Source organism: Artibeus jamaicensis, unplaced genomic scaffold, assembly GCF_021234435.1.
Source record: "Artibeus jamaicensis isolate MK-2021 breed Jamaican fruit bat unplaced genomic scaffold, CSHL_Jam_final scaffold_1019, whole genome shotgun sequence".
Lineage (NCBI taxonomy): Eukaryota > Metazoa > Chordata > Mammalia > Chiroptera > Phyllostomidae > Artibeus > Artibeus jamaicensis.
Genome location: NW_026522025.1, coordinates 5,189,450 through 5,217,234, shown reverse-complemented (window position 1 = coordinate 5,217,234; position 27,785 = coordinate 5,189,450). Strand labels below are relative to the sequence as shown.

At 54.7% G+C, this 27,785-nt stretch overlaps 1 protein-coding gene across 2 annotated transcripts; it reads left to right on the top strand.

The window, feature by feature from the left end:
• Positions 1-357: 357 nt before the first annotated feature.
• Positions 358-27,030, top strand: TTC22 (tetratricopeptide repeat domain 22). Of its 2 annotated transcripts, XM_053655630.1 has the most exons (8): positions 358-1,062; positions 2,323-2,520; positions 15,292-15,347; positions 15,547-15,662; positions 16,312-16,430; positions 17,749-17,910; positions 20,950-21,102; positions 21,628-27,030. In XM_053655630.1, the coding sequence occupies exons 1-8, from the start codon at positions 496-498 to the stop codon at positions 22,162-22,164; spliced, it is 1,908 nt and encodes a 635-aa protein (XP_053511605.1). In that variant the 5' UTR covers positions 358-495; the 3' UTR covers positions 22,165-27,030. The 2 variants fall into 2 exon arrangements, with proteins under 2 accessions (XP_053511605.1, XP_037017359.1); XM_037161464.2 differs by lacking the exon at positions 2,323-2,520.
• Positions 27,031-27,785: the final 755 nt, after the last annotated feature.

Sequence of the window (27,785 nt, the reverse complement as noted above, 5' to 3'; positions counted from 1 at the left end):
CAGGGGGGCTGTCCCATCAGTGAGAGGGGCTGTCGCAGGCATCTGGAAGGGCCACTCCTGACTCTCCTAGTCAGAGAGTGAGCTCAGGGTGGGTGGCGTGGTGCCCACCGAGGATGGCCTGGTTGAGCACATCTCAGTGCTGTGACCTCGGCAAGTCCTTTTTCCTCCTGAGCCTCGGTTTCTTCAGCAGAGAACGAAAATATGCCTTTTGCCATGCGCCGGGGTTTGTGCGTCCGCATTTGGCAATGCACCTGTTTATCGGGCACACCTGGTCGTGCAATGCAGGCGTTAAGAGCCGCGGAGCAGCGAAAGCGGAAACACCCACAGGGACCCACCCACCGGCGGGAGGCGCTCGGGGACCCGGAGGTGGCCGCGCCCTGAGCCGCCGAGCGCTGACCTTCCCCTCCCGCGCCGGCTCGCTCGGGTGGGCACCTCATCCACCGCCCTCCGCAGCCTCCGGGGCAAGGGCCAGGTCCGGGGAGCAGTGGGGCAGACATGGCGGACCCCGAGGCTGCGGCCGAGGACCTGGACGCCCTCATCGACGACCTGGACTACCTCCCGGGCCACTTCCACCTAGAGATGCAGCTGAACTTCGAGCCACGCTCGCCGGCCTCGCTCCGCGCCCGAGACCTGAAGCTGCAAAGGGATGGCCTGCAGCAGGAGCTCGAGCTGGCTGCTGCCCCGCAGCGTGCGGCGGTGCGCCACCTCCTGGGCACCTTTGCCTTCTACCTGGAAGAGGTGGATGAAGCCCGAGAGAGCTTCCTCGAGGTGGCCCGTGAGGACCCGGGCAACCTCAACGCCTGGGCCAATCTGGCACACGTGTACGGGCGACTAGGGCAGGAGGAAGAGGAAGAGGCTTGTGCTGGGAGGCTGGCCAGCCTCATGGGCCTGGCGGCTGACCCCAAGGCCGATGGGGACCCCCAGCTCCGAGCCGCACGCTGCCTGGCGGAGCAGGGATATGCACACGGCTTTGACGTGGGCTGTGCCAGCCCAGAGGAGCACGCGCGGGTGCTGGCGGCGGGCATCGCACTCTATGACAAGGCGCTGAGCTACGGGCAGCAGGTGGGTGACCCTACCCCAGGCTGGGAGGGCTGAGGTCGTGGCCCTAACATCTACAGGGATGTCCCTGCACCCCCAACACCCCCCAAACCCTGGTCCTTTGGCTTCCAGGGGAATTTCTGGATGTGCCTCTCCTATCCAGCATCACCCTTGGGTCCCAGACCAAGTCTGTAGCTTTTCTCTGCTGGACAAGGGGTGGACCCTCTTCCTAGGGGGGCAGCCTGTGTAGGTGTTTGTTCTGGCAACATCACAAACTCAACTTGGCCAACTCGTCCCTCTCACTGTACCCCTCCCAGCAACTACCTGTCCATGTGTTTGTGCACACTCACCTAAGCAAAGGCTCAACCAGACATCCCACCAGAAATGTGGGCTCCTCGCCCCCTCTCCCCACCCATTCAGACCTCACATCCTACCCATTCTACCACCTAATATCTGAGGTCTGCCCCCTCCTCTCCAGCCTCCGTCATTCCCTGCCAGGACCAGCATCATTGCCATCACCCTCCTGGGTTCCTGACCTCTGGTTTGACCCTCTGCTTGGTCCTCCAACCTGCTGCCAGTGTCAGGTCGCCCAGTCTTGCTGGCCATGTCCCTCAGCTGCTTACGACCCCCAGGGACTCCACACTGCCTGGCAGATGAGTCCAAGGCTCTGCGGGAGGCGGTTGAGGCCCTGCTCGATCTCTGCCCTCCCCCTGCCATGTCCCCCTCCAGCCAGACTTTTCCCATGCTCAACTCCCCCTTACTCCCCTTGAGCCAGGTCTCCTCACGACCCCCTTGCCACTCTCTCCGCCCCTTTCTGAGGTGCCCCCTTCTGCTCACTTTTGCCTGGAAGGCTCTCGCAGTCCTGGGCATCCCTCCACTGACCTCAGGCTGTGTCACGTGCCCCCCTGGCTCCCACAGCACTGCTCACTCTGTGCATTTACATCTGTCTCCCCGACTCAACCTCGAGGTCTCTGAGAGTGAGGACAACGCCTGTGTGGCTTACCACGCTAAACCCAACACCTGGAACGGCGCCTGCTACACCGCGGCACTCACTAAAAATGTAGCGAATGAATGTGGGTGCAGTATAGTGCGTGGCACTGCACAGACAAATACTAGGTGTATTAATTACCTATTGCAGCATAACAAATACCCTTCAAAACTTAGCAGCTTAAAGCAATAAGCATTTATTATCTCGGGGGTTTGTGGGTCAAGAATCTAGGCGGGGCTTAGCCGAGTGCCTTTGGGCGGTGGCCTCATCTGAAGGCTTGCTTGCTCTCCTTCCAGGCTCGCTCGCTTGACAGGGGACAGGATTCAGTCCTCACTGGCTGTGCCAGAGGCCTCCCTCAAACCCTTGCCATGAGGACATCCCATCATTTTTGCTACATTCTGTTCAGGAGAAAGGAGGTTTCGCCCTCACCCAAAGGGAGGGGTTGCACAGGACACGGGTATCAGGAGGTCGGGATCACTGGGGCCAGCGCAAAGGTAATCTGCATCGGATGGCAGGTGAATGGAGGGCATCGCCCTCCTCCCTACAGAGGAGGGGTCCTCAGTTCAGAGACGTACCATGAGTGTTCTGGGAAGGCTCAGCACAGGCGGAGTCGAGCTGACAACAGTGGCATTTCATAATGGTTTAGATCTGTGATATTCAAATAATGGCGTGCCTCCATACCAGGCTCCCCTCACAGAGCCTCTGTTTACCTCCTTGGAGCCTCTTCCACAAAATCTCATGGCTTCAGAGAGGAAATGTGGGGTCCAGACCTTACAGGTTGTGGGGTGGAGGGCAAGGACTTAGTAGGAGCAGTGCAGGGTGGAGGTGAAGACAGTAGACTCTGGTCAGGGGGTCCGGGTCCAAACCCCACCTGCCCCGTGCACCCTCACCTCCAGTCAGTCTTTAGCATCACTGAGCTTCTATTTCCCTCTCTGTAAAACGGGGTTACTGATGGTACTCATGTCCTTGGCTTCCTCACCTATGAAATGAGGACATTCTCACCTGGTTGGTGTTGCAACTAGGAGTTGATATGTGGAAAGCAACTGGAACAGAGCCGGTACAGAGACTGCAGGACCACAGACACCCCCTGTCTCTCCCGGCCTGGGAGACTCACCTCGGCCCCATGCCTGGTGTTGCTGTGGCCAATGAGTGTGGCCAACAGGTCTCCTGTTTTAAAACTGGAGCCTGGGGCCCTAAATGCCAGCTGCCCTTGGTGGCACAGCCAGCTTTGTTGGTACTGAGCCCTGGGCTAGGATCCAGGAGGACTGCTAGGGGGTCTTCTGCTGTCCGGGCTGTGGTTTCCCCAACTGTGAAATGGGGGAAGGGAGGGGACTGGGTGGTCTCCACGGTCCCTCCCTCTTCTCCCAAAGAGGTCCACTGGGGGAAGCCTTCCTGGAGGCGAGCAGGGAGGCAGAGGTTGGGCGTAGGGATGGACTGGAGGCTGGATACTCACTCCCCGGCAGGGGTCACCTACCTAGAGAGGTACTTCCCAGAGGAGGGAGTGTCAAGCAGGCCACTGCCCAGTGCCCCAGGGAGAGAGCTGATTGCATCAGGTGGGAGGTGGCCCCGGGGCTCTGCGCCGAGTCCTCGGGCCTGGCCAGCTGCTGCTCCCCGGGTCTGGACAGAGAGGCTGTCGTCACTCCCCCCACCCCCAACAAATCCCAGGAGAAAGCTGGGAGTTTGGAGCTCGATTTTGTCAGCTGAGGATTAGAAGAGGTGGTGCTTATAATGCAGCTGACACAGAGTAGGTGCTCAAGAAATAGAAGCAATCGGGATAATGATGATGATTTCATTATAGTTAGAGGAAGGAGGTTGGGTTCGAGCCCTCAGTCTCATCACTGTGCTGTGTGGCTCTGGACAAGTCACTTTCGTCCCTGGCCTCAGTGTCTGCTGCATGAACGGTATAAACAGTCGTGATCTCAGTTCACCGATTATCTGATTGAGTCAGGAGGTGAAGCTGTGCATAAGCTGGTCAATCCTGGGCATGTCTGTGAGGCATACACTCAGCATCTTAACCTTTACTGAACCCCTGCTGTTTGCCAGGCCCTGTCTTTAAGAGGCTCATAGACAAAGGGAGGAGATAACATTTGTTTCTTCATAAACTAGTCTTGCCTGGGCCCCTCCGCTGGGAGCAGGAGCCAGAGGGGCAAGTCAGAGATGTGTCTACAACAGGCTGAGGTCACAGGCATTTGTTACCTGGCCTGTGCCATGAGACAGTCACCTCTGACTACTGAACGACCATACTTTCTGAACCAAAACAGGCCCCCGGAAGCTGACAAGGAACGTGTGTTTTGAGGACATCAGGACCAATGTTGGAGTCCACAGTGACCTGGAAAGTCCAGGTCCTGGGGACAGAGTGGCAGTGACTGAGTGTCAGAGAAATAACACTTCCTTTCTGCCTAAGTGACTGAGGGAGGCTTCTGGGTGAGGCAGCAGCGGACTGGCAGGAAGGGCGTGAGGGCACCCCCAGTTCCGGGCCTGTGGGGGGCCTGCCCGGCTTCAGGGCTTTGGTGCAGCTGCCCTGGGGCTCAGGGGTGAGGTCTGAAAAAAAGGCAGCCGGAAGCTTCATGGGATGAGTGCGGCCTGGCCCTGATGGTTCCCGCCCTCCTCTTTAACCGCAGTCCTCTTACTTCCCTTGAACCGACTTCCCAGCCATGCTTATCCTTCTCCAAACACCCTGTGCTGCCCCATCCCTCCCCAGGCAGCCACTGCTCCCTCTTCCTAGAAAGCAGACTCCATCCATAAAAACCCAGCTCAAATGTCACCTCCCCCTTGAAGCCTTCCTTCATGCAACTCAGCTTAATCAGCAATATTCACGTCCTCTGTGGGTGCCTTCCAGACTTTATCTTCGACAGGCCTCACAAGAATCCTCTGATCCCATTTTACAGATGTGGGAACTGAGGCACAGCCAGGCTGAGTAACTTGCTCAGGGCTACAGTAAGTAGCGGTTAAATCCACTCCGCTCTGCCTGACTTCAGAGCTTAGGCTCTATCTGGAGAGGTCAGAGAAGTAGGGGTACAGTGACTGTGGTGCAGATGGCTGGTGGGTGGTGAGGGGAGACCCCTCACAAACCACCTCCTGGAAGTCTGGGGTGAAGGAAGTGTTGAGAGAGAGAAGATGGTTTTGATACAGAGAGATCTGATCAGACCACTGGGGAGAAGTAGGGAGGGGAGGCAGGAGGAGGCAATGGTAGATGGTCTAGGACGGGATTGGCTGAGAAGCTGAACTCTAGAGCGCATGGAATTATGGGCCAGGAGATTTGAAATAAAAGAAGGGCTCTCAGGCCCTCAGATGGGCTGATGCTGGTTCAGGCTCTTCTCCCTGGAGAAAGCGTGGGTGATTGTGCTGCAGCTGCCCGTGTTCCCAGTTTGGACAGCGTTTTGGATGGGAAGGAACTCCGGGCACAGCCTCGGATCAGGCTGGCCTGGCAGAGGGTGGCAGGGTTATTCTTCTTTGGGGGCTTTAGGGTGGGTGAGCTGTGAGGCAGAAGCCTGCCATTCCAAAATCGTGCTCAAGAAATGACCTTGCCAAAATTCTTCCAAAATTGTGTAGCTTTTGTATCTTAGGTTGTTTTAGTTTGGAAACTAACCCTATAGAAATAAGATAATTGAAAGCGGGGAGAAGGATAGGAAAACTCAGGTGTTAAAGAGTTTAGCCTTAATCGACCGGTTTAAATGACTAATGCAAGTGGAAAGCGGTTATTCCAAAATTGTGAAGCTTTTGAGTAAGGACCCCTTTCCTTTAACACCAAACCTTTGCCTGCCTCCGGAATTTTGCCTAGAGGGTGGCAGCGGGCAGTGGGACCCCAGTTGCTGTTTGGAAACAGTTTTCCATGTATCCTGAGGGGTCTGGAAGGATGAAGGCAGAGATGGCGTCAGAGTCAGGGCCGGGGAGGAGGCAGTGGGACAGCAGAACAGCAGCTGTGCCCCCCCCCGCGCAGTGTAGAGGGTCACCCCCGCAGGAGCAGAGCTGGGCCGAGCGGCTGGTGGTCTGAGCACCCTGTGCTGCAGTCCCGAGATTTTCCATCCCAGGGGGCTGGGACTCTCCCGGGCAGGAAGGGAGCCCCTGGAGTTCGAAGACTAAAGAGCCTCTGAAGAACCCATGGACAGCTGCTCCTCTGCTAACTAAAATTACAAGAGAAAACATTACAAAAGCTAATAATCTGGCCCATAATCCAAAAACAAGCAGAGTGTTTGTGTGGAGTGGGTGAGTGTTTACGGCTTCCTTTCCCAGCTCTTCATGCCCTCCTTTCCTCTTTCTCGTTACAAAAATATGATTAGGCAGATTGCTTTCATCTGTCATTCCCCCTCCTTCCATCCCCCCACACACGGTCACAGATGGATGCTTGTGGCAAATCACAAGCTTGAGTGGGTATTAAGAGCATTTGGAATTAGACCAGGTTAAAATTCTGCTTCCATCACCAGGTGGCTACAGGCAGTCATTTCACTTTGCTGAGCCTGGTTTCCTTATCTGCAAACAGGAATTTTAACAGCTGTCTCGCAGGGCCGCTGTGAGGGTGAAGCGAGAGAACGCGGAAGGCTCCCGGCAGGACGCAGGTCACATCAGGGGCCCGACCCTTCTCCCTGCCCACCCTGTGGCCCCACAGCGCTTTGCTGTTGCTCCTCAGCAGAGCCGTCCCCAGCCTCTGGCTCATCTCCGAGGGATTTGCGCTCCAGAGGGCCAGCGCTCTGTCTGGGGCCTCCCCTCTACCTCCCCCCCAAACCAGTGTCTAGCACAGAGCCAAACACCCAGAAGGAGGTCGTGACTACTGTTCAGTTTAGTTGAATAGCTGAATTTTGAAAGTCTTAAAATTCCAAACCTCTTATTTCTTTGTAAATAATGCAACTCAAACTCATATTTCTTTAAAAAGTGGCATCCCTCCCTGGCCACTGTAGCTCAGTTGTTTGGAGTGTCATCCCATAAACTGAAAGGTTGCAGGTTCAATTCCCAGTCAGGGCCCATACCTGGGTTGTAGGTACATTCCCCAGCCAGGTACATATGAGAGGCAACTGATCGATGTTTCTCTCTCACCTTCCCTTCCCCTCTCTTTAAAATCAGTAAGCATGTCCTCGGCCAAGGATTAAAAACAAAAGAAAGAGTAACATTCCCGTCCCAAGTTCACTCAGTTATTTGAGCGTCTCCCCCCTTTCCCGTGGTCCAACGCCGTCCCTCTTCCCTGCTCCCCGCTCCGGCAGGCCCTGGGGGGTGAGGACAGACCGCGGAGGGCGCCCTCCATTCCAGCCTGTGCTTGGAATTTCACGTTCCTTCATGCATTCAGTTTTTATCCAAACCTCACAGACACTCTGCCAGCTGAGTATTGTGGTTCCTCATTGTACCAAGGACACCTCAGGCTTGGAGAGGGAGGTGACGTGCCTAAGGTGACCCAGATTTTGCCTGGCAGCAGGGGCAGGAGGGGAAGAAGGCCGTCCTGGCAGGTCAGCCTCACAAACAAAGGTGTGGACATTCCCATCGCCACAGCCATGGGGTGGGGACCCAGCAGGAAGGCCAAGGGCACAGCCAGTCGGGAATCCACAGGCCCCCAGCGCAGACAGGGGCCCCTCTCTCCCTCGACCTTCCTTCTCCACTCTCCCCTACTTCCTTCCACACCAGAGCTGCCCCAGCACACGGGCACCTCTGACGCTCTGCAGGGCAGACGTGGTGTGCCCTCAGCCACAGTGTCAGCGTGGGAGGCTGCGGGGGCATCCCCACACCGCTGGCCATGCCCTGGGTCGCCCCTGCCAGAGGCTTGACCTCCCTGAGCGCCGTGTCTGCCTCTGAAATGGGGGCAGGGCGCCAGCCCGAAGGGTATAGCAGGTGTGACTGGGTTGCAGAGAAAAGGCCCGGCCCCAAGGGCAGCAAGCACCAAGGGGCACAGGCTTCTCGTCCTCATCCCGTGGGGCTGCCAGGACCAAGGACACACAAGAGCCGTAGACTCCTCTTCTCAGCGAGCCCCCTCCCCTTCTCTGCCCCCTCCTGCCCATCCTGTGGTCTCCCTCATCCTGACCCAGCACCCGCCCTGGGAAAAGAACAGTGACACTGGAGGAGACCCCCACCTGGGGTCAGGGGCCAGGATATGGGTCCCTGCCCCAGCCCTGCCCGGACCATGGGACAGCAAGTCATCTCCCCGCCTAGGGCCTCTGTCTCCTCTGTCAAATGAGGGCCAGACTAAGGTGGTGGGCAGGGGATTTCAGGGACAGGAAGGACTCTGAGAAACAGAGAAGGCAGGGAATGAATGAGCCTCCTGGCAGAAGAAAATGCATGAATACACCTACCGAGTGGGAACCACAGATCAGGGAATGTCGGGGACAGTGCTGTGGGGACTTTAGGGTTGATCTCCAGCTTTAGAGATCATGGGCAGGGTTGCTCCTCCTGCAAACACACACACACACACACACACACACTGCACAACCCTGACTGGTCTGATGTGGTCTTACTAGAAAAGGGGATAGTGACTGCTGGACTGTGAGCTGGGCACTGTGGGCACTCGTGTGCTACTTACAGACAAGCGCACCTCATCCCACAGAAATGCTGGATGAGGAGAACTGGTATTAACGCCATGCTACCAATGAGCAAACGGAGGCTCAGAGAGCTGTAGTGACTTGCCCAAGGGCATGCAGCCCTGAATGGCCAGCAGGAACTAAAACCAAGTCTCTGGGGCACTGAGGGACAGCTTTCCTGAGGCTCCAGCTCTGGTGGCATCGATGCCACTCACATTTACAAATCGGCGCCTTCTGAGTTTGCTGCTGGCTTCTCTCCCTGCCCATCTGGCCCAGTACAGGACCCCAGAGCCAAAGCCTTTAGTGTAGTCTGGCCCGACTGCATCTTTTACAGGAGACAAGATAAAGTTATACGAAGGGTACAGACCTACGGGAGGAGTGGAGAAGACGTGGGCATCACTGTTGCACGGCACAGGGCAAGACCCTCCCTCAGACCCACCCAGCCACCACCGGTGCTAGAGCTGGATGTGGGCCATGGAGTAGACAGAGCCCCTTTTCTCTAGGGACAGTGGAATAGAGAAGTGTCTCCAGGCAGGCCTGCAAGTCTGGGGAACTAGTGCAAAGCAAAGGTGACCCACAGGGCCTGGGTTTGCATAACAGAGCGAGACCTGAAAGGGGGTGACAGCAGGGAGCTGCAGCTGGTCTGATCAGTTCTCAGGAGGCACACAGAATCCTCCAGAGAGCCCAAGACTGAGATGGATTAAGTGGCTTACTTCCATGGCATAGCACCCATCCTTCAAGTCCCCTCTGCCCGGTCACATTGGCCACCCCCAGCAACACCCCTAACACAGGTGGGCCAAGTGAGTCTTCCCAGTTTGCAGATGCAGAAGCTGAGGCCCAGGCTGGGCCAGCAGACTTTCCAGGATCCCTGGAGGAGGTAAAGGCAGGGGTGGAGCTCCAATCCCATCCCTCTGTTTACTCCCCACACCCACTGAGGCAGCAGCTGGGTCGGGGAGGAGAAATCGCCTGCCCCTGCCCTCTGCACATGCCCCCAGGTGGCAAGGGAGACCCAGGTGGGGTGGGGCCAGGGCTTGGTGTGCAAATCAGGGAGCCACCTCTGTGTCGTCACGAAGGACATTCCGGTTGTACAGGAAGAACAGACTCCTGAGTCCTGCCACGTTGCGACTTTTCTTCCTGCAGTGTCAGCCCTATCGGGGTCAGCTTGGTGAGGAGCGTTGGAGGGAGGCAGATCTGGACTGGAATCCTGACACTTCTGCCTGTCCTAGCCTGAGGGGCCTGGCTGCTCCCTGCTTTTCTCTGTTCCCTCACCTGCAAAAAGGGGAGGATGCGCCACACCTCAGGCTGCCGAGTGGATCCAGTGCCACCAGGCACTAGAGTGGACGTGCCCGGTGGATAGGTGGTGCTTGAGAAATGCAGTTCTCCTTCCTTCTTCCCCCTCCTGAGGGAAAACCAGTCAGCTCTCGGGAACTAACTTGCCCAGGTATGCTGCTGCAGTCACCAGGGGCAAAGTTCAAGCTGCAAGGCAAATATTTTCCTTCAGCACCAACAGGGCCTCTGTATAGCCTCTTCTGATGTACATAGAATCATAAGCCATTGGTACACTGAAAGATCTTTTATTGAAATCCTTTCAAATAGCCAAGCCCCCAGTATTTCCTTTGTGGTGGGGGGAGGAGCACCTTTGGAAATAAATAGAATGGCTAACTAAGATCCATCCTTGGGCCCCTGAGTTAACACAAACCTGCTCTGTGATCGTTTATCCTAATCCTACTAGTCTCTCTGTGGGTTCCACCCAATCACCCACCTTTGCCGCTCACCCGTGGAACTGTAGCAGCTTAAATCTTCAGGCTTCTCTGAGGATCTCCTTGCTGATCCCTTCCGCTCATTTTAAAAAAGACCCACCAGCCAGCCTGTCCTCACAAGGCTCCCCGTGGTGTGGTACAGAGAGAGCCTGTGTGGTGGTTCTCAAACGAGGGTGTGGCCTGGGGGGGCCTGTGAAAACACTGGTAGCTCGGCCACACCCTAGAGTTTGGGATTCAGTGAGTCAAGAATCTGCACTTCTATCAAATGCCCAGATGATGCCCAGGCGGCAGATCCTGGGCCCACGCGCTGAGAACCGCTAGTCTGGGGCAGTTGGGTGCAGGGACTTGGAGGCTAAGCTGCCGAGTTCCCGGTTCTATTACCTTCTAGCTGTGCCACTCGGGGCCACAGTTGCCTCATCTGCAGAATCGAGACAATAAATGTCTCTACCTCATAGGCTAACCTGGAGAGGGCCGAGTATGTTAATGAATGTAAACTATGTGCCCAGCGTATAGCAAGTGCTCCATAAACTTTGCTGCGATTAGCATAGCAAAAAATAAAAATAAAAAAGCACCATTTCCAGGTTTCAGTGCAGACTTCCACACCCGCCAGCCATATGATATCAAGGACATTATCTCGCCTCAGTTTTCCCATCTGTACTAAAAGGGTAATGAGGACCCACTTAACATTCCACGCAGGGTGTTCTGAGGGTCGAGTGGAGCCTGTGTGAGTGCACTTTTTAAACGATAAGCCCTATACAAACACCTGCAGCCAGATGTGGGACAGCATGAACGTGAAGTCAGAGAGACCTGGCCTGCAGTACCAGGCTAAATAGGCAAGCCTCTGCCTCTCTGAGGCTTAGTTTCCCCGTGTCTAACATGAGGGAAAGAATAACGAGAGCCCCGAGTAGCTGGGAGATGTCCCGAGAAGCCCTCGCCCAAGGCCTATTCCTCACTCTCGTCTTCAGTGAGTACCGAGGTCTGAGGGTTTCAAATCAGGCTCGGTGCTGGCACTGGGGCCTTGCCTAGCGCCTGGCCACAGAGCAGTAGCTTAATCTGAGACCCCTCCAGCCCGAAGCCTGGGCTGACTCACACACTGGCCAGTCCCCCCTCCCTGTGTAGACCCCCAGCAGCCCAGCTCATGGGGTCCTCGTAGGAACGGAACAAGAGAAAGGGGGAGACATCCTGCCCTGAGCCCACACCAGGCAGGCCCTCAGCAAACGCTCCCCTCCTGACAGAGATCCTTTCTGTCCCTCCCAGACTGCCTCCAAACATCTCGCCTCTGGGAGCCATCAACTCTGGAAGCAAATTCCTTGCAGCATAAGAGGTTTCACAGCAACTTGATTCTCCAGGAGAGAGGTAGAACAGCCCTTCCCTTCTCCAGGAGGGGAGGGAACAGTCAGAGGCCTGTTTAATTTAATTTAACGCACTGTGGCTTGCCAGGTTGCCCCTGGTAACAGCTTCAGCTGCTGCTTCAGTTACAACCAGAAGGATTTTTAAAGAGACAGCCCATTTTAGGGCCAGAATTGCACAGCAGAGGGAACGGCATCCACCAGCTTCATCACAGGGAGAGAAGATTACACCTTAGGGCACACAGGAAGGCTTCAGACCAGATCCATTTATACAATTAACTCCATTCTGAATCTGCAACCCCATAAGCCCTTCTGCAAATATAACTCTTAAGTGGGAATCTAATAAAGGACTGTGCTTGGGATTTGTCACACTGATGTCACTTGGCTAGCTACTCTTCTGAAAATCAGTTTCAATCTTCAAGTTAAAAGGGGAAGGCAAGTAAACTCTTAATAGCTGTCCCTGCAATTCAGGTATACTGCCACCAGGTGGTAGTATTGCTTGCTTAGTTCAAACTCATAACCAGGCACTTGAATTACTCAATATGAGTGATGGAGAAACCGCTGGATTTTAAGACTCGACACTAACCGCTGTGTGACCATTGGTAAGTTGCTTTACTTCTGTGGTCTCAGTGTCCTCAGAGATATAATAAGGATATTGATCAAAATAATTGAGGGTTATGGACAAGGCCTGAGTCCAGGACCAAGAAGGCGTGAGTTTAAGTCCCACCTGTCATGTACTGTGTGGCTGGGCACACAGTTTAATTCCTCGAAACCTGAATGCCAAATAAGAGAGTGGCTATGAACCAGGGAGAGCCCTGAGGACACCACATCCATCACTGCCCAAAACTGGGGACCTGTAGAAGTGAGGAAGGTGCCTGGGGCCCTCGGGGATCCCTCACCAGGAGCACAGCAGGGTGTGGAGAGCGGGGTGAGTCAGGCTGCCTCTGGACTGCAGGGCCTGAGGCCTCATTGCCCCTTATGGGCCTGAAACTGGTCACGGTACACAAAGCAGCCTCCTAGACACCCCCACTCCATTCAGCTTTCACCAAAACGAGGAGAAAGGGAGCAAACATTAACAGAGCAAGTACTCCAGGCTAGGACTGTTTCCCAATGCCCAAGAGGTCGGTATTACCATCCACCTGTGGAGGGGTAACTCACGGGCGCAGTGCTGGCCACCTGGCCTCTGCTCTTTGTGTTACAGCCCCCATGTCTGCTACACCTGCTCTGTCCTGTGGCTACACCTCCTCCTCGTAAGGAGCCTGAGAGGGGGAACAGGTCCTGTCTCTCCCTATCATGACTCAGCTTGACCAACCTCAAAGTGAGCATAAGGTCAAAGGTCATGAGATCACACTGACTAGCAGCCGGGGAGCCTGAGGCACTCCTGCCTTCGATCTTCCCATGGCGGGGAGTTGATATTATGTCCAGGTCTTCAGCCAGCTTGGCCCACAGTAGTGGCCCGTGAACCCGAGTTCCCTTCCCACAGCCCAGGTCCTGTGTAGGTGCAGCAGGTAAGGTTGCCCAGCAGCCTATCTCAGACTTTCACCCTGGCCAGTGTTCCCCACTGAGCTCTCAAGGGTACCCTTTAACACTCAGGACCTGCAGCTCTTCCCTCCGGACAGCCCTGTCCTAGCTACAGCCCCATACACATATTCCCTCCTAGGTAACAAGATTACTCTCCAAGTGATGTGAATGTAAAGACACATTGGATTTTGGCACTCCCCAGCTCTGACCCCTTCTATGGGTCCCTACTGCCCTGCAGATGAGCTCCAGGTTCTGAGCCTAGCACTTAGGTGCTCCTCCTGGGGTACCCCTGCTGGCTCACCCTCCACCCCTCACGGCTGGGGTTCCAGCCCTTTGGGGCTGCCTGCAGCCCCCCACACCATGCTCACTCATTTCTGAGCTTTTGCACATGAGGTCCCCTCCATCTGGAATGCCTTCTCTCACCATATCCACTGTGGTGTTCCTACTTGTCCTTGAGAACCTGTTCCAGCTCGTCCTCCTTTGGAAGCCCCGGGGTGCCCCTCTGTCATGTAGGATGCCTCCTCCCCTGCCCCTGGGTTCCTTTACTCTGTGCCTTTGGCTCTGACTTTCCCACCAGAGCGGGAGCACCTGCCTCTTTCCTCTCCTATCCCCATTGCCCAGCCTGGGCCACACAGGAAGGTATTGGGGAACAGTGGCTGAGAAATGCCGTTAGTGAGGACTCCTCTTGGTGGTCTGGCCTAGTTCACTCAGTGGGGGCTGACTCACAATCCTCTCTCCACGCTCATCCATGGCCTCCCCAGAGCAGCTGCAACATAACTTGCAAGCTTGAGCTCCCCAACGCACATCTACACACACCATGCTCCCCACTCACAGGCCGCCTGCACCTCTCCATGCTGAGCCCTCCATCTGGAATGCCCTTGTCCCTACCCTCCCTCTGAAGCACCTCTGCTATTCAAGACCCACATCACAGACTGTCCTCTGTGGGACTTTCTCAGAGTCTTCTGGCTACGGTGGACTCTCCATCCTGCTGTACTTGTCTGCATCCCTCCTAGGGCCTGCATGGAACCCCGCCCTGCACTGCCGTTGTTGGCAACCAGGGGTGGTGAGGGGAGCGTGGGCCTTGGAGCCTAACAAAGGGAGTCTGAGTCCCAGCTCTGACACCCCAACCCTATGTGAACTTGAGCAAGTCACTTTACCTCTCTGAGCCTTAATGTAAAATGTAAAATGGGATGTTTCTCTGTAAAATGGGATGACACCCACCTCATAGGTGTCGTGAGATCGAGGTGATCGATAGGATCCTGGCATGGGCAGGCTCTCAGTCAAGCCCAGTTATTTAGGCCTGAATCTGTTTCCCCAGCCAGGTGTGAGCTCACGTGGGCCAGGGTGCAGCTCCCACTCGGCTCCACATTCCCCGAGTAGCCAACAAGGGCCCCGCACCAAGGATGCCCAGAGGTGCTGGCTGGGCTGAATGTATTTGCCCCGCCTGCTAGGAGTGGGAGTGGAGGGATGAGGGGGTCCTGAGCTGAGGAAGCCATAGTGGGGTGCAGGGTGAATGCAGAATGGACTCTGGAGACCATGGGCAGGAGATGAATGCAGAGGGAGGGGCAGGAGCCTGAGGCAGAGCTGCCGATATGCACTGGGGGTTTATTGGTTTTCATTAACATTCCTTCCCGAGGCAGGAACAGCTACTCCCATAAATAACAGCATAAATATTTTATCTGGTGCCCAAGTCAGTCTAAATGCACGGCAAGGTTGGCAAGAATAACAATGGGAGACAGTTCAGGGGGGTCCTGGGCTGAAGCTGAACGCACTCAGCATACCCAAAGGAGCTTTCTCAGGAAGGGGGGAGCTGAGGCACAGTGGGGGAGAGAAGGTGACCAGTGGAGTGTGGGCCCCAGGGTGGGGGCATGCAGCACACAGGTGGGGACCCAGGGGAGGGCCCGGGAAGGAGTGTGTCCCACACTGGCTGTGTGATGGGCTCCTCACGTAGGGTCTTCCCACACGTTATCCGTCACATCCTCTGTGGTCAGACAAGCGAAGTGACTTGCCCAAGGTCATCTGGCCAGTCAATGGCAGAGCCAAGAGACTTCTCGGGGTTCAGAGAAAGTATGCAAATCTATGAACAATAGTCTGAATACCTCAATAACAGCAGCACGGGCCATTCTCTGCTTCCCTAGATCCCCATGGAGGAGAAAAGGGGCTGGTACTTCACCATGGCAACGCTTTTCATCAGGTCAGGCTGGGAAGAGGGGCATGGGATGGGGGGAGGTGCGGCCTGGAACCCAGGGGACAGGCAGCTGAGCCCGTCTCCATGGCAAGGGCTCCCCAAGTTTCCCTCCCTACCATTGGCCAGGGAAAGGGAGGACTCATAGCACGCTGGGGACAGCTAGGGGAGGGGATACCGACTGGCCCTGTCCTTTCTTTGGCCACAGGCTAGATGGCATCTTCCTGGAGCTGGGCAGTGAGGAGCAGAAGAGGCTGCCCACCTTCAACCGCACACTGGCCTTGCTGCGGCAAGTCCTCAAGTCCCCGGACCCCCACTACCGAGGTAGGGCTCTCGGGGAGGGGGCAGAGCAGCCTCTGCCAGGCTCCTGTCTCTGTCACCTGTCTCTGTCATTGGCCCCACCTCCGGCACTGCCTGTTTGGGACCCTGTTTCTCTCCCTCACCCTCCATCTCATGTTCACTTGTTCATCTCAAGAGCTCACTCACCTTGCACAGGTGAATGCATCAATCACTACAACTGCATGTTTCCAGGCGGGTGTCTCAAGACCTAGCGTGCAAGAGACAGCTTCTGTCTCAGCCTCTCACCCGACCTTCTGGCTGGGATGGAAGGCCCTGCTTCGCAGGAGTTCAGTCCTTTCTCACAGGGCCCCACGACTAGGACGGGGACTAGAACTTCAGAGCTGGTGACGAGCTAGAGCAGAGAAGCTGTGCACCTTCCAAGAGGTGACCTAAGTGACACAGTAAACGCAGATTGAGCATGACAGTGTGTTCACCCATTCAATCACACATCTCTCCCTTCCTTTGTTTCTCTCGGTTGGTCCTTAAGTGGCCCTCTGTGATTTCACACCACTGACCTGCCCTTCGTCTCCCTGGGAGCTGACCCCTTGGTGCTGCTGGCCCCTCCCTCCTAGTGGCTTCTCTCCCCCTTTCCTCCCTGCTGCCTCCTAGAGACCCCTCTCCCACCCTCACTCAGCTCTGGCCTGGTGCTACCTCGGAATGCTGCTGGAGAGGAAGGACTCCTTCTCCACCACGCCCATGGGCATCCACGACTGCGGGTTCTCAGGGACCGACCCCCTGGACTGCTTTGGCAAGGTATGTGCCCCAGCCCCGCCCACTCTCCAAATGGGGACGGAGGCCACCACCCACCCTCCTCTTCCGGAGCCCTCCGCCTCCCTGGGTGTCGTCCCCCACTTCCACCCCCCCAGGGTGTGCTCACCCAGGAAGTGCCCTCCCTCCAGACCTTTCTGTCCATCGCACACGAAACAAAAGTGCTCCCTTGTCATCGATCCCCTTCGCCTAAGAATCAGGCCCTCCCCACACCCAGTGTGGCCCACGCCTGAGACTCCAGACTTGTCTCCTACGCTGTTCCACACAATCCATGTGTGCCCTCAGGCCTCGGTTGACATGCCCCTCCCTTCCTCCAGTGGCCTGGTGGGAAGGGGTTGGGCTTAGCCAGGGTCTTGAGCCAGCTGTGCCCCCAGGCCCTGTGACTCTAAGGTGAGTCACTTCCACCCCATCCCTGAGCCTCCTTTCCTGTAAATTATGTGACCCGCCCACCTTCTAGATGATGGAGAGACGCAAAGGAATTAGTAGACAAAACTTTTCATTGTAAACTGTAAAGTGCTGTTCAAGCCTTGTGTGTGGCACCGTGTTTGTGTGGCACTTTCTACACTCATCGCAGTTTTGAGGTCTTCCTGGGGCCAGGGACCCTGGGATTGTCATTCGCCTATGCAGTCAGCACCGAGCCCTGCATGGGCACATTCCCAGTGTGTGCTGGTGGGTGATGAGCAGTTTCTTGATGAGAGATCTTAGAAGAGAGCAGAGCATTGACACTGGTGCGTGCATGTTGTGAGAGCTGTGTCCAACTTAAGAAAAATGCTGCTTCTCCCTCCCTGAGAACCTAGTCTGTGCTGGGGCAAAGAGACGGACAGACAGGGCCCCTGCCCTGCAGAGTTTGCCGTCTCAGGGGCAACAAAGAACGCAGCCCAGGCAGCCAGCAGTACAGATACAGGGGTAAGTGTGGGGGCCTGGACAGAGACATTGCACTAGGTACAGGGAGGCAGAGGCTGGCTCTGGCCCCTGCTCCCAGTCACCCTGGGGAGATGGAGGGGAACACACTGGACGTGTCTGAGGAAGAGGGGTTTGTCTGGGGCCCAGAGGGGTTCATTGGACAGGACCCATGAATGTGGTGGAGAGCATGGCAGGGGTCGAGGTGTCGACAGTTGCGTGCCAATGAGCTGCACCCCAAAGTGCTGGCCTCCATGCAGAGACTGGGCTCACTGGCAGGTCGATTCGGGAAATAAGAACACTGCAACGGAATGGCTCCATCCAGCAACAGGGCTCCTGAAGGTCCCTGTTTAGCCAGTTCTCGCAGACAAACAAATTGTTGTTGTCCTCCGCCCATACCCAGGCCATTGAGATTGCCAAGGACCAACCCCCAATCCTGAATCGCCTGGCCAAGATCTTCCACTTCCTAGGAAAACAGGACATGGCCATTGGCACCTGCAACATGGCCCTGGATGTCCTGCGGGATCCAGAGCTCAACTGGCAGGCGTATTGCACGAGGGCCAAGGTGAGTCGCCCTTTAACTCCATCTCCTCCTGCCACCGGGAATCAGAGAACGAGGACCACAGGCCAGGACCCTGTTGCTAGAACCCAAAGATATTGGAGCCTTCGTGGCAGAAAGGAGCTTAGGAGTCATGGAGGTGCACGGTTTCTGTTCTGTACGTTGCTGAGTGAAAGAATAAAGAACCCTCCTATCCACTGCAGCTCCCCTTCTACAATAGCCTCCCCAGTCTGGGACCTGCAGCCTCTTCCTGATTAGTACCCAGTGTAGTCAGACTGTCCTGGGTTGAAATCTGACCTCTCCATGTATCACTCTGGGGCTGGAGGCAAACCACTTCCCCCTTCAAACCTCCAAATCTGGAAGATATAAGTAATAACATCTGTCTTAAAAGGCTGTCAGAAGACAACTAAGTCTAGAAGGCTAAGAGAAGTAACATCGCATGCCTCATGCCTGGGGCATGGGAGGTGCTTGAGAAGGGCAGTGGGGTGCGTCAGGGGCAGTCTAAGGCGGCAGTCGGTCAGAGCTCTGGCTCCGGACACACTAGTCTTGGTTCAGGTTCCAACACCTAACATACTACAGGACTGTAGACATACTGTCTTGCCCAAATTCTGAGCCTCACTGCAGATGATCATTCCTACCTCAGAGAGTTGTTGTGAGAATTAAATTAGATTCTCTGTAAAACTCAGCACTGAGCAAGCACATAGGAAGAGCTCATAAGTGATGGGTTGTTGTTACTAGGCATATTTATAGCTGGTTTCCTGTCTCATGAAGCAGTCCACCACGTAGCCATTCAGCTCTGCACGTTACAAATTCAGTTGAGACCTATCTCCCTCTGCCTTCCCCCACTGGTCCCGGATCTACTCTCTGGATCTCCAGTAACCACGTAGCCCTTCTGCTTGGGGACAGAGACTTGGAGCTCTGAGCTTGCTTCCCTCCAGGCTAAAGAGCCCCTCCTATCTTCTCTACTGCCTTCCTCAGGACGTGATTTTGAATCTGCTCCTTTGTTCTTGGTCTCAGTGACATAATCATTTTGTCAGCCGGTAGTAGGCAGGATATTCATTCATTGTAGCAGATGTGGTTACTATCAACAGTAATGATATTAATCATGATAGTAAATAATAAAACACCTCTAACAATGCATTTCACCCAGCACTTTCACATTCATGGACTGATTTAAAAATATCCTCACCCCATCATTAGCATGCGTCCCGCTCACTGGCTCCCTGCACCTCCAAAGGTTGCACACTACTCAGATGACCACACTAGCACCAGGATGGGGGCTGGGGACAGGGCAGTGGAGGGAACAGAAGGGAAGGGAACTCATTACCCGTGCGAAAGCCTCAGTCCCGACCCATGAGGCTGTGACCCATAGGACCCTACCCGGCTCATCGCCTCCCTCTGCCTACCCCTCGCTCAGCAGCCTCTTCCAGTCACACTGGTCTCCATGCTGTCCCTGAGGCACAATCTTTCCTCAGGACTTCTGTGTAGAAGGCTCTTCTTCCAGGTGTTCGGTTGGCTTCCTCCCTCACATCCTGGAAGTCTTGATAAAGAGGCAGCTTCTCGCACTGTCTTACTGAAAATGTCAACTCCTCAACATTTAAAACAAAATTTTTTTTACTTCTCCTGAGGACCATTGATTTTAGACAGGGGGGAGGGAGGAAAAGAGAGAGCAAGAGAAACACTGGGGTGAGAGAGGAACATTGATCACTTGCCTCTCGTACAGGCCCAGACTGGGACCAAACCCACAACCTAGGCTTGCGCCTTCGCCAGAATCAAACCCACCACTTTTCTGTTTTACGGGGCCATGCGCCCTCCAACTGATCCACAGCAGCCAGGGCAACCTCTCTGCACTCAGCACTCCCTAACATACTATTTGCTTATTTATTATGTGTTTTGTCTCTCCCCACCTCTAAAATATAAGCTCCATGAGGGCAGGGAATTTTGTCATTTTGCTCTCCAGTACACCCTCAGTTCCTGGAACAGCACCTGGCACACAGCAGGCTCTTGATGAATATTTATTGAATAAATGAGTGAATGAATGAACTTGACACCTACCGTACACTAGGTCCTGGCTGGAACACGTCCTCTCAGTCATCATGGTAACTCCCCAAAGAAGATACCAGTGTACTGATTTTTCACATGTGGAAAATGAGGCTCACAGAGGTCCAGCAACTCCCCCAGCTCACATGCTAACAAGGGGGGCGGGGCTGCAATTCAGCCAAGGCCAACTGACAACCAAACCAGAGCTCCCCAACTCCCCACCCCTTTTCCTCCATCCCCCACCTTGTGATGCTCTCTTAGGACCAGAGCCTTCCCTGTTGGCTATGAGGCTTTAATACTTTCAACAACACTGGACACCCCCCCCCCTTTTCCTTACTTCCACCTCTTCACCCCTACCTTACCCCTCCTGAATCTCTAGATTTTATAAATGCTCCAAGGATGGGGGAAAAAGGAAGAAGTAGAGATGAAATCAAGGGCCTGGAATCATTTGTAATTTGATGCCTGTACTTTGGGACCACCTGCTATTTTTCCCAAATTGCTTGTTTACGTGAACTTCCACAAAATCGATGCTGCCATCCTATCTAAAATAACCCTCTCTCCAGGCACCTCAATCCCATCACCCTGCTTATTTTTTCACAGCACTTATCACCACTTGAAATGGTATCGTTTACTTGTTCGTGATCTTCTTCCAACTAGAACATTAAGTTCCGCCAGCACAGGGACCTCACGGGTCTTATCACCATTGCACCCTCAGACCTAGCATAGGTCCTGGCAAATGGCGGGCACTCAGTACATATTCGTTGAGTGAATGGAGGGCTCTTACTTCATCCAACCCACTCACCGTACAGACAGGGAAACTAAGACCCAGAAAGGGGAGTGGCTAGCCCAAGCTGGCACAGGGCTAGAACCTAGGACTCCTGGCTCAAGGGTTTTCTGCTGCACCACAGAACCTCCCTGAATTGCTATTGAGAAAAAGATCGGCTTCATTTAGGGTGGGTGCTCCTTGCTTGGAGCGTCTTCCCTGAGCTGAGTCTTTGTGGACAGATCCACATCAGAGCCTACCTCCAGGACCTGGAGCGGGTCAAGGTGGGGCTCGGAGGCATGCCTGACAGGGACCACCTGACCTGCGCCAAGGCGGACCTCGAGGAAGTGGTCAAGGTGTGCCCGGGTCTCAAGACGTACCTGGACATCGGCCAGGTAAGGCAGTCTTCGGGCTTGCATAACCAATGGCTTACTAAGAACACATTTACTTTCTGTCAGGCCAGGCCTGGGAACTGAGGACACAGGGAGGACTAGGAGGCATTTTCCTACCTGATAGCAGTACCCACCTCCTACAGGTGAGGATTAAATGAGAGAATGCATGTACATCGTTTAGGACAGGGCCTCACTCTTTCTAAGCACTCAGAAAATGTGGACCATTATTATTCTCTATCCAGAAGTGCCTTCTGTGCATAGGGAATGATTATCAAAAGGTGATAAGATCATATTTTACGGATGAGAAAACCGAGGCCCAGAAATTGCCTTGCTCACGGTTTTGTGGCCCAGAGTGGCAGGGCTAGAACTGCAGTCAGTGCTGACTCTCCTTTTCCAGGGAAGGGGACCAAGCTTTTCAGTGAATAACCGTGGAAAGAGAGGAGGCTGGAATTTGGGGAGCAGCCATGGGGTGGGGGATGGGAGGAGGCTTGAAAAGCTCACCCTTGTCCCCCCCCCACCCCACGCTAGGTCTACTACTACATGGGTGTGGATGCAATGCAGGAGCTGCTGGCAGTGGATGAGGCGGCGCTGAACCAAGCGCTGGTCTTCTTGGCCAAGGCCGGCGAGTCAGAGCTGGGCGCCACGCTGCCTGAGCTGCAGCTGCTGCGAGGCAAGTGCCTGCGCATCAAGGGCGAGGAGGCCAACGCTGCGGCCTGCTTCAAACGTGTGGTGGAGCTGGACGACAGGGGCTCCAGCCACACCGAAGGCTTCGGCTGCCTGCTGGAGGCGCTGCTGGCGCAATGGAGCCAGGCGCAGCTGAGCGATGGCGAGCTGGCCCACGAAGTGGACGTGTGGCTGCGCTGCGCCCAGGACAAGTATCCGGCGGTGCGCCTGCGCCAGGAGCTGCAGCGTGTGTGGCGCGGCCACACAGACGAGGTGCTGGGACTGGCCCGGGCCTTGGTGGACCAGGGACGGCTGTCATTGGTGCGGCTGCTCTTCGAGACCATGGAACACGAAGGCGAGGGCACGGGGGCACCGCGGGGCCGCCGAGCGTTCTCCTTCTGAGGGACCCCATCAAGGGCTCCTCCATCAGAGTCAATCAGCTTCTCTGTCAGGAATCGGAATGGGGACCTTGAGACAGTAGGGCAGTTTGACATGCCCAGGGAGGTAGAAGGTGCCTGGTTCAGAAACTGCCAATTAAAGGACAGAATTGGGCAAATGTGCAGAGAACATAAGATGGCTGCGACTCTCCTGACAGATACATCAGATAACCGTCTCCATTTTGGCGGTTTTCTAGTTTGTGGTGCAATTCCTGAGCCCGCAGTGTCTGTGGATTCCCATGAGCAACGCTACCCTATATCAAAGCCCTTACTGAAGTTGACTGGAGTGGGTGTCATAGGCCCTTCGGGCCAGAAAGCCATGGCTAGAGTGGAGGGCAAAGCTGCACAGCGAGCAGGTAAGGGGCAGGGCAGCGGCCCACACCCCTGTGCTCAGGCCTCTTCCCTACTTGGCTGGCCATCTTCCAGAGGCCGCATCTGTGCTCGGTGTGGTCTGCAAGGGTCCCAGTCAAGGAATGAAGCCCACCATAGACTTCCCTGTCCTGGGAACCTAGAGACCCACCCATCAGGCAATGCCACCTGCTCCCAGTCTTGAACCTTCCACAACAGAGTGAAAAATAACTTGAAATTTTACTCTCTTGGAATCTTAGACTTAGAGCCTTAACTGTGGAATTTTATTGTCAAAGACTTAGAGTCTGGTTGCCACCAAATCTTGGAATGGCCAACCTGGATTTTTGCGGCCCTGCCTACAGGAACTACTTAGCGTAAAATTCCAGATTAGGTTCTCGCCAGACCCCAGGAAAGCCAGTTGCACATAACTGCAATGGCGAGGCCCCGTGGTGGTTTGTGGTCAGTTTTGCATTTGCTCCTTTCTTTAGAGCGTTACACTCACTGCTTTCCTCATATTTCTGATCCTCAGATAGTGACCAGGGATAGGCCAGCACCCCAGCATGGCTTCTCACATCTCCGGTGACAGAGGGAGAGCGGGCTGAGAGGTGCGGTCCTGAGAGGCCGCACGTCCCCAAACTCCTGTTGTGCGGACGGGAGGACTGAACCCTCGCAGGGACATGGCTGCCCAAGGTCACACTTCACACTTCTTAGCCTCTCGTCCTTTGTACCTTAGACTTGCCGTCAGCATTTTTCAGGTTTGGAAAAACGCTAATACACTGATGAACACCAAAGCATTAAGTGCTTATGTGTGTCGCCGGTCACATGGGGCACTGATATCCATCGGGGTGAAGCTCTAGCGCTGATGTTAGTGTTCCAGGCACCTGTGAGATCGGGACAGTGAGGCCACCCTAGGGTCCCTAAATTCCACCTCCTGGCTCCTCGTGGCTCAGCACTTGGGCAAGTAACATGCTCTCCCGCCTTCCTCTCACCTCCGCTGTCGCAGAGTCCCGGACGTGACTCCACAGCACACGCAGCCCTGTCTATTCCTCCCTCCACCCCTCCCACACCCACGATGGGAAACCATCCCTTTCTTCTGCTTCCTCACGCAAACTGAGGTCCAGGTGGTTTGCTGGCACAACTAGGAAGTCGGTGAGGTTTTTCTGCTCCTCCAGGCTTCCCAGTTTGTTTCCTTTCTTGCTTTTCCTGTCCCCGAGGTAATGCATTTCTCCCTCCATTGCTTCCTCCTCCTGGAACACCTTTTCTGACAATCTCATGCACACGACTCACATAAATGACTAATAAGCACCCGCTAGTCTTGGGGTAATCGCATATTGACCAAAAGACAAAAAGAGATAGGAAACCCCATTTCCAGGACATATCCTATGTGCTAGGGGCTTCACACATGGGGTTGTCTCAGCAGCCCTGGGGAGTAGCATTCGAATCCCCATTTTACAGATGAGGACGCTGAGACACTGACCAAGGTCTCGGGTAGGTATGGGAAGAGCCAGGATCTGGACCAGACCTGCCCAGTTCTGTGCTGCCTCCTGGAACACAATTCTTCCTGGGAGAAGTGTCATCTGCGGTCCAGAGTTGGGTCTGCGATCACGAACTTGAACTGTCCCTTTGCCCCATCCCTTCCTCCAGTGCACTGACTCCTTGTTCCCAAACTGCTTTTCCTCTGTGACTTTGTACATCCTGTTCTCCCACTGGCTTTTTCCCTATGATTTCCATCCGAAGAGCTAGGCTCAGAAATGCCTCCTCCAGGAAGCCTTACCAGATCCTCCCGGTTCTCATTAATCACTCCCTTTTATGCATGGACAGCTCTCAGGCCTTGTGTCGCACGGCGTTGGGTTGCTTCCTTCTCCTTGGGTCATAATCCTGCCAACATGTCTGCAGCCCACCCCTGCCCCAGTTGACTTCTTTACAGCAGGAACTATACCCGATTGAGCCCCAGGGCCCTGCACTGAGCTTGGCACCGAGACAGGCTCCGTGTGGGTGATTGAAGTGAGTGAGCTCACAGCAACGAGGCTGCTAACGCAGTCGCACACAGGTGACTCCATCACCAGGTCCACAGGCCTGAGGCTGGGGCCAGGTCTACAGCCCAATGATCCTTGAGGCCCAAAAACTCAACCAGAAAACATGGACTTTTCCCCCTCCTCCTCTCCAGCCTTAGGCCAGTCCTTTAATTCTCCAATTGGGAAACTAAGGGCCAGATTGGGAAACTGAGACGAGAAAGCAGGGACTTGACCAAGGTCAAGCCATGAACTGATGACAGATTCAAACTTGAACTCCACTTCCAGACTCCTGGGCAGGTGTTCTCTGCCCTTTTAGGGCTGCTTCCTTTGCCAAGTTTACTTCTATCAGGTCCAAGAGGACTACAGCCCTTCCATTCCTTCACTCAGCTAGTACGTACTGTGCACTGGTGGAATTCCAAGCATGGTTCCAAGTTCTGAGGCTCCAGTGGAGAACCAGGTAGGCCTGCCCTTCCCCTCAGGGAGCTCGCAGGCTAGACCTCGCACAGCAGCTTATGCGTGGCCTTGTGGGCTGCAGGGGATACTTGAACGGAGACTAATGGGAAGCTATGGAGGGTTTTAGCTGGCAGAGCCGGTTACCCGTCCCCTCTACACCGGTCATTCACAGTCTGTGTCAGTGGCCTTTCCCCAGCCCAGTGCCGGGGAGAGGACAGCTGTCCCTGGGGCTCCGAACCTGGTCTTTGGCCATCCCTCTCCAGCAAGCCACTGCTGAGGCCAGACCTCACTGTCCCCCAGGACTGTGGCTCAGGCTAGTTCCAGGAGGCTAGTGGATGGCTGATCTTTATTTAATTACAATTTGGAGCCCTGCAGAACACCCCTGCCCACTGGGCAGCTGGGAGAACAACTGTCTGTCACACGGCTGAAGCAGCGGGAGATCCTTAGGGGAGCACTGCAGAGTAAAAGCCTTAATGACCCCATAATCAGAGTAATGAAGACAAATCACACCTCGTGCTGTCTGCCCACTCCTTCCTCTGTACCTAGGAGCCAACATCAGGCGGCTAGAAACTCCTGTTCAGCCAGTGGGCGTAAGGCATGTTAAAGGGAAGCAGGTGAAATTTTTCAGTCACAGTTTTCCAGAATCTCAGAGTTGGAAAGAACCCTGGTTATCACCTCTCCCAGCCTCTCCATACAAAGCAGGACTCCTCTCAGCAGTGATTATTCTGAAAGAAGGGTCTAAACCACTTGCATACCTCTGGCAGACAAGCAGCTCACTACCTACTGAAGGAATTCATCCATTTTCCAACCAGTCTATATTTTGAGTTTGTCTTTCTATCGAGTTGAAATCCTCTTTTCTATAGTTTTTATCTTCTGATTCAAGTTCAGCTGCTGGGGCCACACAGAATATACCCTAAGATGTATGGTAACCTTGAATGAGTTACTTTCCTCTGGCCCCTATTCCCTCTTTCTCTACTGGCACCTATAGTGTTTGAGTTGTTCAGAAGGTGGCTGGCTACTCCGCTAAGGGCCAGACAGGGCTCTGATCCGGCTTCCAGCTGCCAGCGCCCAGCCCAGAGCCTGCACAGAGTGGCGCTAGCAGCTGGAAGCAGAACAGAACAGGGCTCTCCCATCCCTAATCGGCCCCCTAGGGAGCACCCTGTGTGGATGATGGTGGCTGGATGCCAAATGAAGTGAAATATCTCCTTTCCTCAGGCTGTTAACTTTTTTCTTGTTTAAGGAAAGGGAGGATAATGACATTTAGCACTTTACAACTCAGCAGTAAAATGAGCAGATGGAAACACATCCCCAGCATGGCGGGCGTGCTTCCAGCAAGAAACCCTCCCTAGCTCTGTGGGGCTGAAGTCAATGGCAAGGCTTGCAGCTGGGTGAGGACACAGGCCGCTCCCTCCTTCTCCACAGCCGCTCCCCACAGGCTGCGTAGGCTCTGCCTACCCTCGCTGCCCGCTTCCTGCCTGGAGCACCAGTATGAACTCTCTCATTCTGATGGGGGGCTGGAGGGAGGGTGCTCTCGGCACGCAGTGGTGAGCAAAACCTGTGGAGCCTCAGAAAGGCTTCAGCTGGCCTCTAGGTGGCCACAAAAGAACAATTTGAGCAGGGAAGGTTCCCGCAGGGAGGTCAAAGAAAATCATATTCATCTTGATCACCACCACAACTTACTGAGAAGCTGCCATGGGCTAGTGCCTGTGGTACATGTTTCACATGCCTTCACTTCACTGAACCACCCTCATAAGCCCATGAGCCATGTATCAGCACTGCCTCCCTTTTACAGATGAGGAAACTGACTAACAAATGGCCTGTTAACTGTGTGAGGTTTTGAGGTTTTGATTCGTTTCTCTTCTATCACATGTGTTGCTGTATAGACTAAACACAAAAAAATTAGAATGTATTTTTCATGTTTATGTTTCCGAGCCTGGCAATCGCTCTGTGGTAGGGCTTGTTCAATGATGGCATGTAAATTGCTTCATTAACCTGCAGCTCCTCTGTGAGTTTTATTTGTCACCTACAAAATAAAAGAAACAAACAAAAGAACCTCTGCATTTATGTTGGAGATCAATTGTTTCATCCGCCCAGAGCCCATCCCCACTGGAAACAGCCCACCTCTCCTTCCTGGGCTAGGAATTGCTTCTTCCCCCACTCTGCAGGGAAGGGGAGGGCTGCCAGTCACAATACCCCAGGCCCAGACCACAAGAGCTAACACATGACCCAAGTTGGGCTAATCAGAGTCCTTCCCAGAGTTTTCTAACCAGGTGCAGGGACAGCAAATGCAAATGATTTCTCTATCTGCTGAAACGGCTATTAGTGGCAGTCTCCCTTAGGATTAGGCTTAGCCTTCATCAAAGACCTGAAAACAGCACCTTAAACAGGAAGGCAGTTTACCCTGTGAGGGCAGCTCAAGCATCACTTGAGTGCCTGCCTATCTCCCCGCTCCCCTGGCCTACTGGGTACCTGCCGAAGCCATCCTACGCAAGCCCCTGCCACTGTCTACCTGACCTGAAGCACTGGGCAGCTGATGCCCCCAAGAACAGCCTTCAACTAATGGGGACTGGAAATCAGAGAATAGCGCAGCCTCATGGGGGCAGGCGGAGGGGGAGATCGGATCATTCTGAGACAAATTCCACATTCTCCCTGAGGTCCCGCTGGGACTGAAGCTGGTTGCCCTCAGCAGTCACCTGCTTGTTCATTACCACACCCTGACTTCCCTCTTTCGTTTCCGCACACCTCTACCTGCATTTCCTGGGATCAGCTC